At 51.2% G+C, this 15,910-nt stretch overlaps 1 protein-coding gene and 1 long non-coding RNA gene across 11 annotated transcripts in view; one reads left to right on the top strand and one right to left on the bottom strand.

Annotated features, from left to right (window-relative positions):
- FANCA (FA complementation group A) overlaps window positions 1-15,910 on the top strand; it is a 32,475-nt gene that overhangs the window by 15,749 nt on the left and 816 nt on the right. For 2 of the 10 annotated variants that reach the window (XM_086847962.1, XM_086847964.1), the window contains exons 21-42: window positions 635-711; window positions 2,270-2,374; window positions 2,844-2,986; window positions 3,474-3,544; window positions 4,616-4,715; window positions 5,510-5,709; window positions 5,849-5,945; window positions 6,168-6,344; window positions 7,338-7,411; window positions 7,953-8,081; window positions 8,534-8,600; window positions 8,817-8,983; window positions 9,248-9,353; window positions 10,190-10,249; window positions 10,577-10,681; window positions 11,229-11,341; window positions 12,042-12,183; window positions 13,214-13,276; window positions 14,428-14,533; window positions 14,905-14,980; window positions 15,308-15,449; window positions 15,799-15,888. In XM_086847962.1, the coding sequence (XP_086704088.1) occupies window positions 635-711; window positions 2,270-2,374; window positions 2,844-2,986; window positions 3,474-3,544; window positions 4,616-4,715; window positions 5,510-5,709; window positions 5,849-5,945; window positions 6,168-6,344; window positions 7,338-7,411; window positions 7,953-8,081; window positions 8,534-8,600; window positions 8,817-8,983; window positions 9,248-9,353; window positions 10,190-10,249; window positions 10,577-10,681; window positions 11,229-11,341; window positions 12,042-12,183; window positions 13,214-13,276; window positions 14,428-14,533; window positions 14,905-14,980; window positions 15,308-15,449; window positions 15,799-15,888 (2,410 nt within the window). Of the gene's footprint in view, window positions 1-634; window positions 712-2,269; window positions 2,375-2,843; window positions 2,987-3,473; window positions 3,545-4,615; window positions 4,716-5,509; window positions 5,710-5,848; window positions 5,946-6,167; window positions 6,345-7,337; window positions 7,412-7,952; window positions 8,082-8,533; window positions 8,601-8,816; window positions 8,984-9,247; window positions 9,354-10,189; window positions 10,399-10,576; window positions 10,682-11,228; window positions 11,342-12,041; window positions 12,184-13,213; window positions 13,277-14,424; window positions 14,534-14,904; window positions 14,981-15,307; window positions 15,450-15,798; window positions 15,889-15,910 lie in introns of all 10 variants that reach the window. The other 8 variants (XM_086847961.1, XM_086847963.1, XM_086847967.1 and 5 more) reach the window with 5 other exon arrangements.
- LOC147650913 (uncharacterized) lies at window positions 11,837-15,270 on the bottom strand. The gene is made up of 3 exons (XR_015275508.1): window positions 15,075-15,270; window positions 12,007-12,224; window positions 11,837-11,886 (listed from the first exon to the last, which is right to left on the bottom strand). It is a non-coding gene; the product is annotated as an uncharacterized LOC147650913 (long non-coding RNA).

The following is a 15,910-nucleotide window of genomic DNA, read 5'->3' as shown; positions in this document are numbered from 1 at the left end:
GACTCGAGCTTGCCTTTCATGCGTGTTTAAAAGTGCTTTTCTGCACTGCAGGAGCAGCTCTAGTTTACATCCAGTAGTTCCTCTGTAACCTCTCATGAAGGAAGAATGTTTGCAACACTGCCTGCAAATGAGGTGCTTGGTGCTGCCTTGTCATTCCAGTCTGGCTCTAAAATTAGAGACTGGATCATTTAGTGAAATTAAAGTTGTAAGAGAAGCAGCTGAGTTCTGGGGAGCCTCATGGGACGTGTTCCTAGCAGCGAGTGCCTGCCCCGCAGAGAGGAGGTCACACCTTGGTCTCAGCACGTTCGTGTTTTACATCTGTGAATGCTGCATCTCACAGCTCACTCTCTTATGGGATCTTAGACATCAACTAGATATTAAATAGGCATTAAAATATTAATTAATAGCATAGACAGTATTGGGTTGGTGTGTGCTACATGTGTGCGGTGCTTGCTGTGAAAGCCTTGGGTAGAAATCTCTGCCCCTCATGTCAGATAATTAAAAAATGCTTCAGATGCTCTTTATGCTTCAGAGTCCCTCTAATTACATTTCATAGAAGGGCTGTTGTTTGTGCTTATTTAATAAAGCTGCAGTTTGTGGTTATGCAGGATAATAAATCTCTTCTTTTTCACAGAGCTGATAAAATACCTTCAAACTTGTACTCCACATACCTGCAAGCCTGTCAGGCTATGAAAGAGAAGGTGTTACAAGGTAAAAAATACATTTATTTATGGATCAATATGAAATGTTAGTTTTTTCCACTGCTGCCCTCCTGAGATGAAAATTTTCAAAGATTTATGGCTGAATAGGTATTTAACCCATATAAATAAGTGTTACGTCCTTTTTGCTGTATTGAGGTGTTAAATCCTTCCTCCTGCAATGGCTTTTTCTGCCAGCCCTGTTTGGGTGGGATTTTTGCAGCCCTGGGAGTGCTGAGGCTGCAGATGATTCCTGAGCCTGAGCTGGCTGAATTCCACCTCCAGGACCTTTCCATGAATCAGCATTTGCAGCCTGAGCTGGGAATCTGCTGTGCTGGGGAGCTGCTGTGCTGATCCCTTGTGCAAATGACACTTGTGCTGTCTGAACTCCTGGCATCCTCTTTTAGGAGGGGATTAGGGAGATCCGGGGGGGCAGGAGGGGCTGGGAAAGGGATTGCAGCTCCTGGTTTATGGGTGTTTGGGTGGGAGGTGATTTCGGGTCCCATCGCTGCAGCTTTACTGGGGCAGGATTTTGGATATTTAATGAGGGTGTTTAATGAGCTCTGCTGTCTCTGTCAGCCAGTGGCTGTCTCAAACACACCTTCCCATGGATTACACACAATGAAAGGTCAGGCTGGGGAGCAGAGGCAGTTCCCAGAGCATGGTGGGGGTAAATTACAGATTCGTGCTCTGACTATGGAGGTAAATCTGTAGCCAAGCCCTGCTCAGGGCCTCTGGAGCTTTCTGGAGATGCTGTGGCTGGGGAGGTGTCCCCGGATCCCGGGACAGACGGGTCCCTGCGCTGCCACTGACCTCTAGTGGCACTGCCCTGGCCTGTGCCACCCCTGAGCCGTGTCCCCTCCTGTCCCCTGCGCTCTGATCCCGCTCCCTGTCCCCTCCCCGGGCTCGGCACACCCCGGGGTTTAGGGCAGCCCCAAACTCCGCTTGTCAGAGCTCTGCACACGCAGGTGACTCAGTGGGCTCCCAACACCTTCTTTCACAGCTTGTTTACAACCGACATCAATTTCAACCTTTGTCATTTGCTCTTCTCGCTCCTGGGTGATTTATTCCTGCCCCCTGTACAAGAAGCTGTTCCTAAGAACTCTGGGGTGGTTTTGGGGCTGTGGCAGTCGCTGGTGGCATCTCTTTCTAGTGGTAAAAGGCATTTCCTTTTAATCCTCCTCTTAAACAAAAAGCCAGAGTAACATGGGGCATCTGGAGAAGCTGCTGGTGTATCCATGCTGTAATGTCTGTCTCTGCATTCTGAGCCTGACTCCAGTCCTGAGGACAGCAAATGTTTCTGTGAGGGGTGGAGCTGGAGGAAGTGGGAAGAAATCTCTGAAAACAGAACTTTATTGCCTCTTGTCTTTAAAAACTGAATTCCTTTTTGCAACTAGGCATAAACCCATCAATTATTAATTAAATAGCACATTCTGAGTGTAAAAACAAAGCTCTGTGTGTGGCAGACTGACAGTTTGGGGTTTTGTTAGAGCTTCAGGAAAAGTAAACTCTGCTTCTCCAGAAAGTGCACGCTGAGATTGCTGAATGCATTTCCTCTCCTCCTTGTCTAGATGACTCCAAAGCAGAGCCCAGCCATTCCAAAGAGCCTTTTGAGCAGCTGAAGGCTGAGCTAGCTGAGCTCAGGACTCTGGTTGTGGACCAGGCTCAGTGGGAAGGTATGAGGGAGCTGCTCCTCACTGACTGTCCCAAAAGCTTTCTGAATAAAGTGTGGCAAAGGCACAGCAGGAGTTACTGCCACTGGCACCTGAAGCTGGTAATCCTGGTAATCCTTCAGAGCTGGCAATCCTTCCAGCTATGAATATGTACATTTCAGTGTCTGGTGTATTCCCATGCTTAATCTGGGGTTTATTTTTGTGATAATCACACCAATCATTGCTGACTTGGGCCCCCTTTGCAAAGCATTTTCCTCTCTGGAGTGAAAACTCTTCTTGAGGTGTGTTGGTAACAACACTGGGAAAAAAACAATGCTGTGGATGCTGATCCACTGTGCCCCAGCCAACATTTTGTGCTGGTTAAAGCTTTTACTAACACACTTCTGACTCTGCTTAGTTTATATTGTGCTTCTTCTCGCTGCTGTGGGGTGTTGTGAATGTTTCATGCCTGCTGTCCTGTCCCTCCCTGCAGATGTGGCAGCTCAGCTTGCCGCGGTTTCCGACAGACTCCGCCGTGTCCTGGGTGACAGCAGCGAGGACAATGAAGCTGCTCCTTTCAATTCCCCGGTCCAAGTGGCCGTCCCAGGCCCCAGGCTGGCACCCTGCCACCAGAGCGTGAGTACCATCTGCCCTGGGCTGAGCAAGAGCGGGGCTGGGCAGGGGAAAATCCGTCTGGATAGAAGGTGTGAAAGGCTGCTTTGTCTGCCAGAGCAGGAAATGCACTTCTCCTTTTGTCTCCCTTATCCTGCCCTGCACAGACACAGATTCCTGTGTTTTAACCACCTGGAAGTTGCTGGATCTGGAGATGTTTTCTACTATAGCTGTCCTGTGATGAGCAAGGCTTTCCTCAGCAGCTTTTTCTGGGTGTTTGTTGTGTGCTGGGGTCATTCCTGGGCTGTTATGGGCTTGATTTTCCACCCTTAGTGGCAGTGGATCTGTACAACCTGTAGCCAATCTCATTATCCAGTTTGTTTCCTTGCTTTAACATCAGGAAATGTAATATATACAAAGCAGAAAACTAGGTTTAGGCATCCAGCCTGACAAGCAGGAATTAGCAGTGAGGATTTTATTCCAGGTTTATTCCTGGTGCTTTTTGTTTCAGGTTGTTGATCTTCTGCTGACATCATTCTGCCAAACCCTCCTAGCTGCTTCCTCTTTTAACCCTCCTGACAGGTAAGATGGGAGTCAAAGAGTAGGAGAAGCAAAACTGGGTGGTAACCAGAATTCCAGCACTTGTGCAGGGCTGAGGAGGGGCTTTGGGTGCCCAAACCCCCGGTGCCAGGCTGGCAGCTGCAGGTGAAGTGTCTGCACTCCAAGAACGAATGCACTCTGAGCCACACGAGCAAATCAAACACATTTCTCCTCTCTTGTTACAGATCCCTTCAGTAAAGTGGCCTTTGGCTCTGCTTTGTGCTGTGTGACAGGGATTAACCACCCCCCAAACAGTGCCTGGCCGTGGGGGATGGCAAAACCAATCCCTTTTCTCCTGGAATTCCTCCCCCTGGCAAGGACTCGGAGTTCTGGCCTGGCTGAGGAGGAGGAGAGGCAGCCCTGGGAGCCCTGCTGGTACTCAGCTCCTCCTTGATGTAGCAGAGCCTGTAAACATTATGGGCAATGTGTCAGTGGAAAATCACTTTGTTGGGCAACAAGGCCGTGCTGAGGAGCTGGCTGGGATCCCTGGTGCCTTGGAACCAGGGCATCCCTCCTTCTCCTGCACTGCTCTGCCCTGCAGCAGATGAGTCACTGATAAATACCTGCCTGAAGAGTCACTGTGACAAACAAGAGTCCCAGGAAATGGTGTCTGAACACAGCTCCCACCTGATCCCCTTTGAGGATGGGTTTTTTCAGTTATCTGGGTGGGAAAATTCCTCCCTGCCCCTGCTTTACAGCAGGGCCTTGTCATAGCAATTCCTTCTTGCTTTGTTTTCTGATCTCATTTATTCCTCTGCTTGTGTTTGCCCTGTGCCCCAGGCAGCTCCTCCTGTCCTTACTGTCACCTCTGAGGCCACTCTGGCCTTCTGAGATGACACAGGTATTTGAGATGCCATCCATTTGGTGGGGGGCACGTCTGCTCCCTGCTCAGGTGCCCCAGAAGTGCCCCTTCCTTTGAGCCTGTGCATGGAATGATAATTGTGCTGTGTTTACAGACAAGCATGGATCAGCTCCAGGGTGTTTAAACATTTTTAATTACCCATTCCTGTGATGGGGATAAGTTTAATGAGCCTGTGGTTTCACCTTCTGCAGGCAGGGCCCGTGCCTCTCCCTGCTGGTGAAGATGATGTGTGGACACAGGAATCTCCTGCCTGCTCTCCTGGGCAGGCTCTGCCAGCTTATTTATCACCAGGTCGGTTTTCCAGCCAGGAATCCTGTGGTGCTAAAGGCCATCCTACTCCACTTCCTGAGCTGGGGGGCATGGAGCTGTCTGGGCTGCACTGGGCAGGGACTTCAGTGCCCTCCAGGCTTCCCAAAAATACCCTGTGTTTCTCCAAGAGTCTGAAGTTGCCCTCAGTAATGTGAGGAGAATTTTTCCCTACAGAAATACTGCTCGTGGAAGGTTAATGCATTCTGAGACATTTTAACACGAGCTAAACCAGGCAAGTTTAGGAAAGAGACAAAAGAAAAATGCTAGAATGTTTCATTCCTAAGCTTCCACGTTGAATAATTCAGTTATAAGAATTTAAAAATAAAATTAAGACACTCCTATCTGGGCTGCAGCAGTTTTATTATTATTGGTTTATTCCCTCTGCCCTGTGATATTGCAAGGGTGAAAATAAGAGGCTGATAAACTAAATTAGCTGTCAGAGAAGCTAAAAGCCCTGAGAACCCCAAAATCTGAATTTACAGTGAAATATTTCAAGTTGCTGTATTACAGAAAGCTCCAGTTTTGCTGTGGGCTGTCTCTTCTGCTCCATTGCTGCTGCAGCACCGATGAGCAGAAACAGAAACAGCTCTTTCCCTAATCCTTTTTTCCTTCAGAAAGGTGTTTTGGTACAAAAAGTTACAATAATACTAGTGAAGTATTACAGTATCAAAAGTGAAATCTTAAAACACAGCAATGAGACAAAATAGAAGACTATTACAAATGAAATGTTACAAAGTTACCTAAAATATCTTTGCTGCTCTTGTTTTACCTTCCAGGGTCCTTCCCTCCATGCTACTCATATTTTAGGACTGGCAGCTTTTGTGATCCACTTAAGTGAATGCAGAGCTTTAATTCCTGGAGTGGAAGCCGATTTTGGGGTTTCTCAGGGTGTTCCTGGAAAGGCCCTTTCTGTTTCAGAGTACTGGAGCTCCTTGCTCGTGTGCAGAACAGAGGAGTCCTTTGCCTTCTGCTTGAGGTGAGATGGGGCATCCACCCCCCTCCCTGCTCCCCCAGGTTTTTGGGGTGCTGGGGAGGCTCCCACGGAGGATTTCCAGAGCTCATGGAGGTGGTGGAGCCAACCAGACAATGGAGTTCTTTGCTTTTCTCTCTCTCAGGTTTTGCACTGCAGCAGCAGCTTATCTGATGTGCAAGTTTTCATCCTGCTCTCACGAAGAGTTTTGTGCCTTGATTCCTCCTGGCCTGATTAAAAAGGTAAAAGGGAAAAAGATTTTGCTGTAACTTATGAGAAAGTTCAGTCTCAGCCCGATGTCCTGCTGCAGGTCCCTGTACAAATACCACTCAACACCAAGAAAACAGTGTAGAAATACATCTTTGTGCCCTCCCCTCTCCTGCTGGGCAGTTCCACATGAGCAGAGGTGGCTCTGGGCCTGGTTCTGTGGCAGCCACCTGCAGGATGTGCTGCTTTCACTGCAGCTGCAGTACCTCGTGCCACGGCTGAGCTTGGAAGCTCGGGGAATCCTGTGTCAGGAGGCCAACGCTGCCCTGAGCTGGAGTTCCCTGTCCTGCCCCTCTCTGAACGACAGGAGAGCCAGCCTGTGCTTATGGAGGCAAGCACAATTCCAAGAGCTCCTGAAGGAAAAGGCATTCCAGGTACAAATCTTTTCCATCACCCAAATTCACCCTCTAATTCCCACTGGTTTAGATCTGCTCTTTGCAATTTCTTTACTGGTGACCAAAAGCTTCTTGAAAGAACCCAGTGCCTGGCAATAAGAACTAAATACCTGAAAAGTTGTCTGACAGCTGAGTCATGTGGGCTGGGATGGGTGCTGGGTGTTATTTGATGGGAATGATAAGGTAGAAAGAGAAAACCAAAGGTAAAACTCTTGTGTCCTACTTCTTGGAAAAGCAGGAAGCTTGGCAAGCTATGGAAGCTCAGGAACTGCAGAGCAGAGGCCTCTCCATCACCCTGGCTCCCTGCTGTGCTCTCTGTGAGGTGATGGAGAGGCAAATAACTGGAACTCCTTGCTTTTCTGGTGCTTTGTCTAAATGCCAATGTTCCCCTGAGCCACCTGTGCACCTTGGGTTGCCTGGCTCAAACCATCTCAGCTTTTGCCTTTGTACCACCCCTGCAAAGTCTCTGACTTGACAGACTCTCTTTTTTTTTAACCTACTTCCTCTAAAACCAGTTTGTGCAGAGGAGTTTTTGGTGTTCCTAGAATGACTCCTTGTGCTTGGCTGCCTCAGTGTCCAGGGCTGGAACACCCCTGTGTTATAACCTCTCTTTGATGCTCACACAGCCTGTCTGAGGTGCTTGGCTCATTTTACCTTTGTTTCTAATAGCACACGTTCATCCTGGTATCTGGGCTTGGAGGGGATGAGGAAATGTCAAAGTGGTGGGGGGTGTGAGACAGACTTTATGGGATTCACATGAATTTTTGAAGGCCAGTGGGGTTTTAGCTTGATTTTTTTTATAAGAGAAACAGCACAGGAACTTGCTTGGGTTGATGTCTCTTGTTTCATGTCTCTTAATCCACATGGGATTGTGTCTGGAGATGAAGGGAAAGTGGGTTTTATGCTGGGCTGCTCTGCACAAGTTATTTCCTTTGCTGTTCTTCCCTGCTCCTAAATCCTGGCTTTTCCCAGCTATCTTTTAGGGAGTGGCTGCTGATGGAGCTGGAAGTGTGCCCTGAAAAGGACATTCTCTCTGCTTCAGAGAGGTAAGGGCTGAGGGGCTCTGTTGGAAAGGGAATGGTCCAGGAGTCTCCCATCAAAATTCGGGAAAAGCGCTGAAAATCAGGCAGTAAATAAACAGTTGCTACAGGATGGAAATGCCTGTTGCCTGCTGTGGTTTGTCCTGAGTTCAAGCACTGCTGGAATGAGGTGTTTGTGTGTTTTTCCTTGAGGAAGATCAGGTTGGACGTGGCTTGGAGCAACCTGGTCTGATGGAAGGTGTCCCTGCCCATGGCAGGGGGTGGGACTGGGTGGGCTTTAAGGTCCTTTCCAACCCAAACCATCCCCTGGTTCTGTGGGGCTCACCCTGCATGTGCAGCCCTTCCAAATCACTTGTCACAAACCCTCCCAGTTTCTGGAAGCCAGAGCTGGGTGGGGTCTGCTGGAGGACTCCTTGTGTCTGTTCTTACATGGTGCTTTTATCTGAGCTCTCATCACTCATGGCTCTTGATGTGTGAGCTTCCCTTTACATCAAGGGAAGGGCACCATTCCAACAGCTTTCCCATCTCCTCCTTTTCCATACTGTAGACAGGATTTCCATTACTGGGCCATCTATCAGAGGTATCTTCCTGCACCTTCTGCTGCTGGTGGCTGTGATGGAGACCTGGAGAAGGCGTGTGGAGTCATCATCAACGCCATCCTGGATTCCTCACAGAGGTTTTGTGTGCCATGGCTTCCCTTTCTGGGCCCTGAGGCTGTGCTCTGGCAGCTTGTCCCTTGTGTGGGGCTGGGGAAGCTGTTCCCTCCTGGTGTGGCTGGAAGGGGGAGCTGGGAGGTGGCCCTGTGTGACTCACCAGTCTGTGCATAAGCATCTTGCTGTAGGAGGCAGAGGTCTGGGGCTGCAGCCACAGAGGGGCCCTCGTCTGGCTGTCTTTTTTAAGTTGACTTTGAACTCAGGCCTGTGTGGCCAGACAAGCACCAATGCCCCAGGGGAGTGGCTGGAGCTGGAAAATGAGGAGGGAGGTTAGAGGAGAGCTGCTGTTTCAGCTGCAGATTATTTAAGGCACAATGTTTGAGCTCAGTGCTCATCTGAAGCGTCTGACTGTATTTGAGCTGTGCTTTCCCCTGGGCTAGCAGGGTGAGTTACCTCGTGTGTCCCCTAATTTCAGGCTGGACCTGGGTGGCTGTGGCCAGTCGAAGATGTCAGTCAGCCCCGAGATTCTCTGCAGGCTGCAGGTGATTTCAGACTGGGAGGTGGATGTTTAGTCCCTGACCAAAGTATTCCCCTCTTCCTCGCAGCTGGTGAGGCTCCATTCGGCTCCCACCTGTGAGCTGAGGTGTGGCATCGAGAGAGCTTTGTCTTGTTGATCTCTGGTTGCTTCAGAGAGAAGCAAAGAGGGTTTGAGAGCAGGCTGGTGTGTGTCCCTCACTGGTTTCCCCCACCCTGTTCAGGAGCTGGTGCTGGAGCTGAGGTGCAGGCCAAAGCTGTTTCCTGGATGCTCACCTGCCCGCAGACCCTTGGTGTTTGAGGTTCTCCAGGAAAGGCTGATGGGCAGGCAGCATGGATCTGCTCTGGGAGAGCAGCTGTGGAGGCAGCAGGAGCTGCTGCTGCACAGAAGGTGAGTGCAGGCCTGAGCAGCTGGGAATGCCTCCAGCAGCACCGCTGCTCAGGGCAGGCTGCTGTGGGCAGTGTCCCCGCTGCTGAGCGCACAGCAAGTGACAGTGACACTTCACCTGGGGACAGCTGTGCAGGGGATACTTATTCCCTGGCACCCACTGGAATTAGCTGTGTTTCCATGTGCCTTCTTGGGCTCACACATCTTCATGGGGAGGCTGATTCCCTCCCTGACAGTAACCTCAGTTTTCATTCTTCCCTGCCCAAGGATTCTGGTCGGGCTCCCTGCGTCCGCCCTGATCACCACGTGTTGGAAAGGCAACAAAACTGTGTTGGACTGTGACAGCTTCTTTTGTTTTGTGAACTCTGAGCTGGTAGGTGTTGTGAGCCAAATGGTGATTGCTCAATGGGAAATGCTCTAGGTAAAGACCTTAAATTTGAATTTAGGGAAGGAGGTCACATCCAAACTACGCAGAAAAGTTGTAGCTGCCCCGCCCCTGGATGTATTCAAGGCCAAGCTGGAGCAACCTGGTCTATGGAAGGTGTTCCTGCCTGTGGTCCCTTCCAACACAAATCATCCCATGATTTTGTGGCTTTTGGATTCATTAATTTGGAATTGTGGTGGCATTTTACACTATTAAGAGTAAATCCTTGTGAGTCACTTTGTTTGGTGAAGTGGGTTACAGGCAAGCTTACAGTGTTTCTGTGGAGGCCTGGAAGGGGCTGAGCACGAGCCCTCCTCCAATCCCTCTGTCATGCCAGGGCCTTCAGCTGTTTTGCTGTGGGGTGAGATCCTCCTCATCCTCCTCAGAAACATCCAGGGACATCCCTGCAGCTTTCTGGGAGAAGGTCATTTGACTTGCAGGTCCCTCAGGACACTGCTTTGTGCTCCAAGGAGAGCTGATTTCTATTTATTCATCCTGACTGGCCTTTCCAGGCTCTTCTGTGCTGTCATATTGGGCACAGCCAGAAACCTCTGTTCACCCCAGGGCTGTTAATCCATCTGCTGCTGCCATCCTGGACCGTGGGTGCAGGGGCTGTGCAGCTCGGGTCCGTGGGAGTGCTTTACACAGAGGCCACGTTCCTGCTCAGCGTTCCCAGGGTGGTTCTGTGCTGTCTGAGCCCTGTTGTGCCAGACACCCAAAACGCTCTTAGGAAATCCAGAGGGAAGGGATGATGATTTTCTTTCCCTCTCCATGTCTTCCTGCAGAAGAACGTCTGTTCCAGGGGGTATGCGCTCTCCTACGACATCACAGCTCACTTCTTCAGGGTAATGCTGCTTCAGTCCCTCTGCCTCACTTTCCTCCTGACACAGAGGTGTCCCCTTTGTACCCTCCTTTTGAGAACTCCTGATGTGATTCCCAGGAGAGCAGTAGCCAGGAAAATGAGGGGGAGCAGCAGGAGGAAGAAGTGGTGGAGGTGAATTTTAATACAATGCAGCAGAGCTGCTGGGGGAAGGAGCTGTTGGTTTTTGTTTCTTTTGCTGAGCCGTGCTGACCCCTACAGTTCTCTCTGGTTAGTTCACACACGCTCAGTGAGAGACTTGGAGCAGCAGAGATGGATGTGTGGAGCCATCCTGTCATTTGTCCTCTTCCAGGGGCTGCTGAATGCCAGCCTGGACTGTGAGGATGCAGCAGAAGGGGTCAGCCAGGCTCTGACGACGTGTCAAACCAGGTGTCCCGTGGTGCTCCTCTCTGCAGCGGTGACTGATCTCATTTTGGTTCTCTGATTTTGGGAGGAATCCAGCACCAGCTCAGAGAGCTTGTGTTAAACACCACCCAAGTGTGTAACATTCAGCAGAAGCTGTTAAAGCTTTGGGAGGTTTGCTGGGTGTTTTTGAGCTGTCGGTATCACTGATCCTGGCTCTGGGCTCCTGTGGTGTTGCCACGGGGGCTGTGTCAGAGTGGGGAGCTGGGAGGCTTGTCCTGGTCTCTGATGCACTGTGTGGGCTGGTTGTTACATCACAAAATGCCCAGAAATCCCAGATTTGATTCTCTCTCCTGTGTGTAACTCCTTGTGTGCAGATTTACACAGGGATTGCAGTTTTGGTGCATGTGAGCACGCTCACAACTCACCCTCTGCATTTCCAGGACGTGAAATTTCTCCCATTTCTGATGTGTGCATGTACAACCTGGGCTTCTTCACTAAGGAGAGGGGAAAATCCCCTTTCTCTGAGCAGCTGCACCTGACTGCAACCAAGCACCGAGCACCCCACCACTAATGCTGCTGCTTTCCATCTTTGTCCCCAGTTTTGGTGGCCAAGGCTGGAGCCAGGACTTTGCTGTCAGTGGAAGAGACTCTTTGGGGCTCCACTTGCACAAGAGCTGGACAGATTGAGGGGCTGGCATGGCTCAAGCACCAGGTGTGTGAGAGGGATGGAGTGGGGAGCTGCTGTCCTGGAGGATGGAATGCTCACTGGGGCTGAGGCTTGCAGGACAGCTCCAGACAGACTCCTCTGTTGGGCTTAAATTCAAAATGGGTCGTGATAATGATGCAGTCTGGCCCTGTGTGTGATGTGGGTCAGAGTGCTTCCCCATGAGGACAAGGGAAGCTTTGCAGAGGAGGCTGGAAGATCCGGGTTAGGGAAAGCCTTAGCACGGGTTTGAGTCATTCCTGGGAGCTGCCACACCCTTTTCTCCCTGGATTTGGGGAATCTGGGCTCCTGAAGCTGCTCACTGGCTGCTTGCTTCCCTCTTTACCTCACACTGTCTGTCAGTGCCCTGCAGCTTTTCTCCAGAAGCTGGGAATTTATGTAAGAATCTCCTTGCAGGTTATGGCAGGTGATAATCACATGTTTCTGTAGTAGAGAGTTACTGCCTGTCCAACTGCTGATAAAAGAGATATGAGAATGCTTCTGTCTGCTTCTACACTTTGGCTTTTTTATAACTGTCTCCATGTAGCATCCAACTACAGGGAAAACAAAATGAAGAGAATTATATATTTTTTTTGTCCCAGTCACGAATTTGCACCTTTGCCCAAGTCCCTGCTTTCCTCCTCATTCACAGCAGTATTTTCCCCCTTTTTTACCTGCAAACCCATGGCATGTTTGTTCTGTTTCCCAGGTTCCTCTGTTCAGGGGCAGCTTTCCCTGCCTCTGACCCTCCTTGGCTCTCAGCTGCCTTCCTCCACGGTGCCATCCTGCAGCAGTCACCACGAGGACGAGGGAGAGAGGTGCTGGAGAGGCTGGGGACGGACGCAGAGCAGGCAAGGCTGGCTGCATTTTATGGGTCTGTTCTTCCCCACACCTGCAAACCAGAAATAGGAGGTCTCTAACTGAGAGAAGTTGTCCTGAGACTGTGCTGCACTCCTGGGAATCCCTGTTGGGAAATCTTGCTGGTGGATAGTTGATAAAAGGTGGCTGTAAATTGCCGGTTGCTAAATCCTTATCCTGAAGGCAAAGTTATTCCAAACATAAACTTGTACCCCAGACTGGCTCCTGTGAAGTCTGGGAGGGCTGTTCAACAGCTGCTTTATAAACTGAAGCTGGAGAGAGCCCTGCAGAGACAGAGAGCTCGATCTGTGGCACGCCAGGATTCCCTCTCCCTCCAACAACAGCAGTCCTTGTGGATTTTAGCTTGGGCAACTTGGCTGGAAGGTGAAGGAGATGCAGGAAGTTTGTGAGACAGCAGTGCAGGCATTTTAAGGGCTGTGGGAAGTTGTGCTGGGATTCCCAGAGACTGATTTCCTGAGGGTTTTCCCAAGCCTGGTCCAGGAAATGGCTCTGCCCGTCACCTCAGTGCAAGGGGAATTCTCTGGAGGGCTCTGCTGAGGAGGAAGCTGCGCTGCTGCCTGGCAGCTCTGGCTCTTGATTTTCCAGGGAAGAGCCAGGGTCAGAGCTCAGCATGGGAAGTGTCCCTGTGCCAGAGGCTCACAGCAGAACCTGGGCCTCGTGTTTACTCTGGGGGTTTTATTGCTCCTCTTCCTGTGGGATTGACTCCTCCACTGTTTGTACTGGTCTGGAGCCAGAAACTGCCAGTCAGGAGTCACTGAGTGCACTTGGCACATGGGGAATAACTGCAGCTTTCACCTCAGAGCTCCTGGAGGGTGCCAGGGGCACTGAGAGCCATGGGAGGGCTGGGGGTAACTGAGGTCCCAGCAGGTGAAACACTCTGTGGTTCATCCAGGTCCAGTCTGGGGATGTACCTGGTGAAATGTTTCTATTCCCTGACTGGAAAGGCCAAGTTCCAAGTCACCACTCCAGGCACAACTAACAGGCAGCCTCTTTTCCTTGCAGCTCCTCGTTGCTCTGCTGTTCTTCTCACTCCTGGATCTCATCTCAGCCAGAATAGCACCAAAGGTGAGCTCAGCCCCGAGGGAATTCTCATGACACTGGATGTGTCTGATCAGCTTGGTTTGCTGCCCAAAAACGCTTTGTAGCAGCCCTGGGAAGGCTGGGAGCTTGTTCTGCCAGGAGGAAGGGATCAGCAACACCCCAGACAAGGCTGCTGAAAGCCCTTCTGTTCCCATCAGATTAAACCTGTGTTTTCCTCTCACTGACGTTATCTCCCCTTTCACTACTTTTATTTCTCCTCCTGGATGATTTATTATTTTCAGTTTCCTGTTCAGACTTTACACCTCCCAGGTAGTGCAGGAACCTCGTATCTCACTCAGCTTTTGTGTAGCATCTCACATCTGTCAGATGATGTTTTTCCTCAGGCTGGAATGTGGTACTTCATGGGAGAAGGGCTGTCCAGGAAGGAGGAACATTAGTTTCCAAATGGTTTAATGTGATTTAGTGGAGGAGCAAAGATGACAGGCTGCTTCCAGCAGCTGCCTGCCCTGAGCATCCTGCTGCCTGTGAAGGCTTGTTTCTGTCCCTTTGCTGTCACCTCAGCTTTGAAGTGCAGCCATTTGGGGAGTCACCTCACAGATGGCATCAGGGAGCAGATTCAAGGCAAAAATAACCATTTGGTCTCAGTCTGCCCGTGGGAGAGTCTGGGGGAAGAGACAGGGAGGAGAGAAACATCGTGTGCAGACAGAGCTGGGAGGTTAATCCATGTGAAATGAGTAATGAAGAAAGAAACCCCACAATAATCCCAAGATGTGCTGTCACTAGGAAGGTTAGAGGGGACAGAAGCTTCTCCAGTGGGGTGGATGCAGATGTGCAGTGGTCTGTTGGTTAATCCAGGTTGGATGGGGCTTGGAGCAGTCTGGTCTGGGTGGAATTGAAATGATCTTTTGGTCCCTTCCAACCCAAACCATTCCACAATGCAGCTTTCCCCTCTCTCAGCGTCCTGTGGTGGCCTAGTTTGGTGAGGAAGGCACTGCCTTGCTCTGGTGCCAGATTCCTCTGGGGGAATCCAGGCTGCCAGGCATGGGGAAAGACTTGGGGTAAATCCCCAAGGTCCTTCAGCAGAGCACTTCATGTGCAGTCTCTTGTGGGGGCCCCTTTCTGCTCTGATGCAACCACAGCCCAAGAGGAACGAGACCTCTCCTTTCTGACAGCAGGAAGGAGTGGATTTTCAGACGTCTCTGGAATGGTCCCTGGAGATCCTGCAGTGCCTGGAAGAGAGGGGCACATCCTGGCCACTTCTCTTCCATTCAGCAGAGAGAGGTGAGTCCTGTCCCCAAGGGCTGGAAGGACGGGTGACCCGTCCCTTGGGTTGGAGTGTCCCTGTGAGAAGGGGCTGCTGGGCCTTTGGAAGCAGCACAAAAAACACTTTGTGTGAAAGCTGAGAACATCCTGCTTCTGTCCCAGAGCATGGCAAACCCAAGTGATGATCAGGAATGACTGAAGTCAGTCTTGTTCCTGCTGGTAGAGAAAGCCTGAGGGGACAACTTGCTTCTCTTGCTGGTCACCACCCCCCAGCACCCGTATTTATCGTGGCCTGGAAGGAAACTGTGCAGCCCCTGTGCTGCTCCAGGAGCATCAAAGGTGACGTGGGGCCCTCTGAAGGTGCTCAGTGCTTCTCCCTGTCCTTGCAGACCCTGGGCAGTGCCGTGTCCTGCGCAGCGCGGCCTCAGACCGGCACACCCGGCTCCTGCCCCTGGCGTTCTGCAGGTACCATCCAGCTGGGCTGGGGAGGGACTGAGGGGGATGTGGGTGATGGAGGGAACAGCACTGCTGGCCTGTGGGGAGCACAGTTAGCTCTCACCTGAGCTGTGCAGGACAGAACACCTCACCAGGGCACGGTGCTGCCTGAGGAGCCCTGCACCTTTTGATAAAGAACTTTGCTACAAGTGTCCCTTCAGCCTTTACAAACACAAGGGTTTGGAGCTGACTTCACTTCCTGCAGTGTTGAATCAGACAGGGCAGAGCAGCAGCTGTGTTTGCCTTGTGCCTGTGTGTGTCTGTGAGCTAACAGAGCCCGTGTGTGACCCCATCCAGCCTCACACCCTGCTTCCAACGGGAGCTGCTCCAGCGGGAGCCCACCTTCCTCAGCGTGGCTCTCCAGATGTACATCCAGCTGCTCCAGCTCTTTGTGGAAGGGGAAGTCCTGCCACAGTCTGATCAAGACCTCACAGAGCATGTAAGCAAAGCCTGGACTTTTTTTCTCCTATCATAGACTCCCAGAATGGTTTGGGTTGGAAATGACCTTAAACCTCATCCTGTTCCACCCCCTGCAATGGGCAGGGACACCTTCCACTACCCCAGGTTTCTCCAAGCCCCTCCAGCCTGGCAGAGGGAGCTCGTGCAGGTTTCTCATCCCCTGGGACGGAGGAACTGCCAGGGCTGCTCCCAAACCCTGAGCATCCCCTGCCCTCCGAGCTGTGACAGCCTCGGGTGTGGGGTTGTGGCTCCTGCTTCTCTTCTGAAGCAGGGACTGGGCTGAGGGTGATGTTTTGCCTCCACGGCTGTGTCTCTCCCGTGTCCTGCAGGATCCCTTGGAGCTGATCTCTGCAGCCCGGCGGTTCCTGCTGGGAGCCATCCCACACTGCCCTGCCCAGAGCTTTGTGAGCACACAGCCGGTACGTGCAGGTCTCCTCCCTT

Source organism: Cyanistes caeruleus, chromosome 12 (genome assembly GCF_971803275.1).
Source record: "Cyanistes caeruleus chromosome 12, bCyaCae1.hap1.1, whole genome shotgun sequence".
Classification (NCBI taxonomy): domain Eukaryota; kingdom Metazoa; phylum Chordata; class Aves; order Passeriformes; family Paridae; genus Cyanistes; species Cyanistes caeruleus.
The sequence above is the reverse complement of the archived record's forward strand: the minus strand, read 5'-3'. Positions and strand labels throughout refer to the sequence as shown.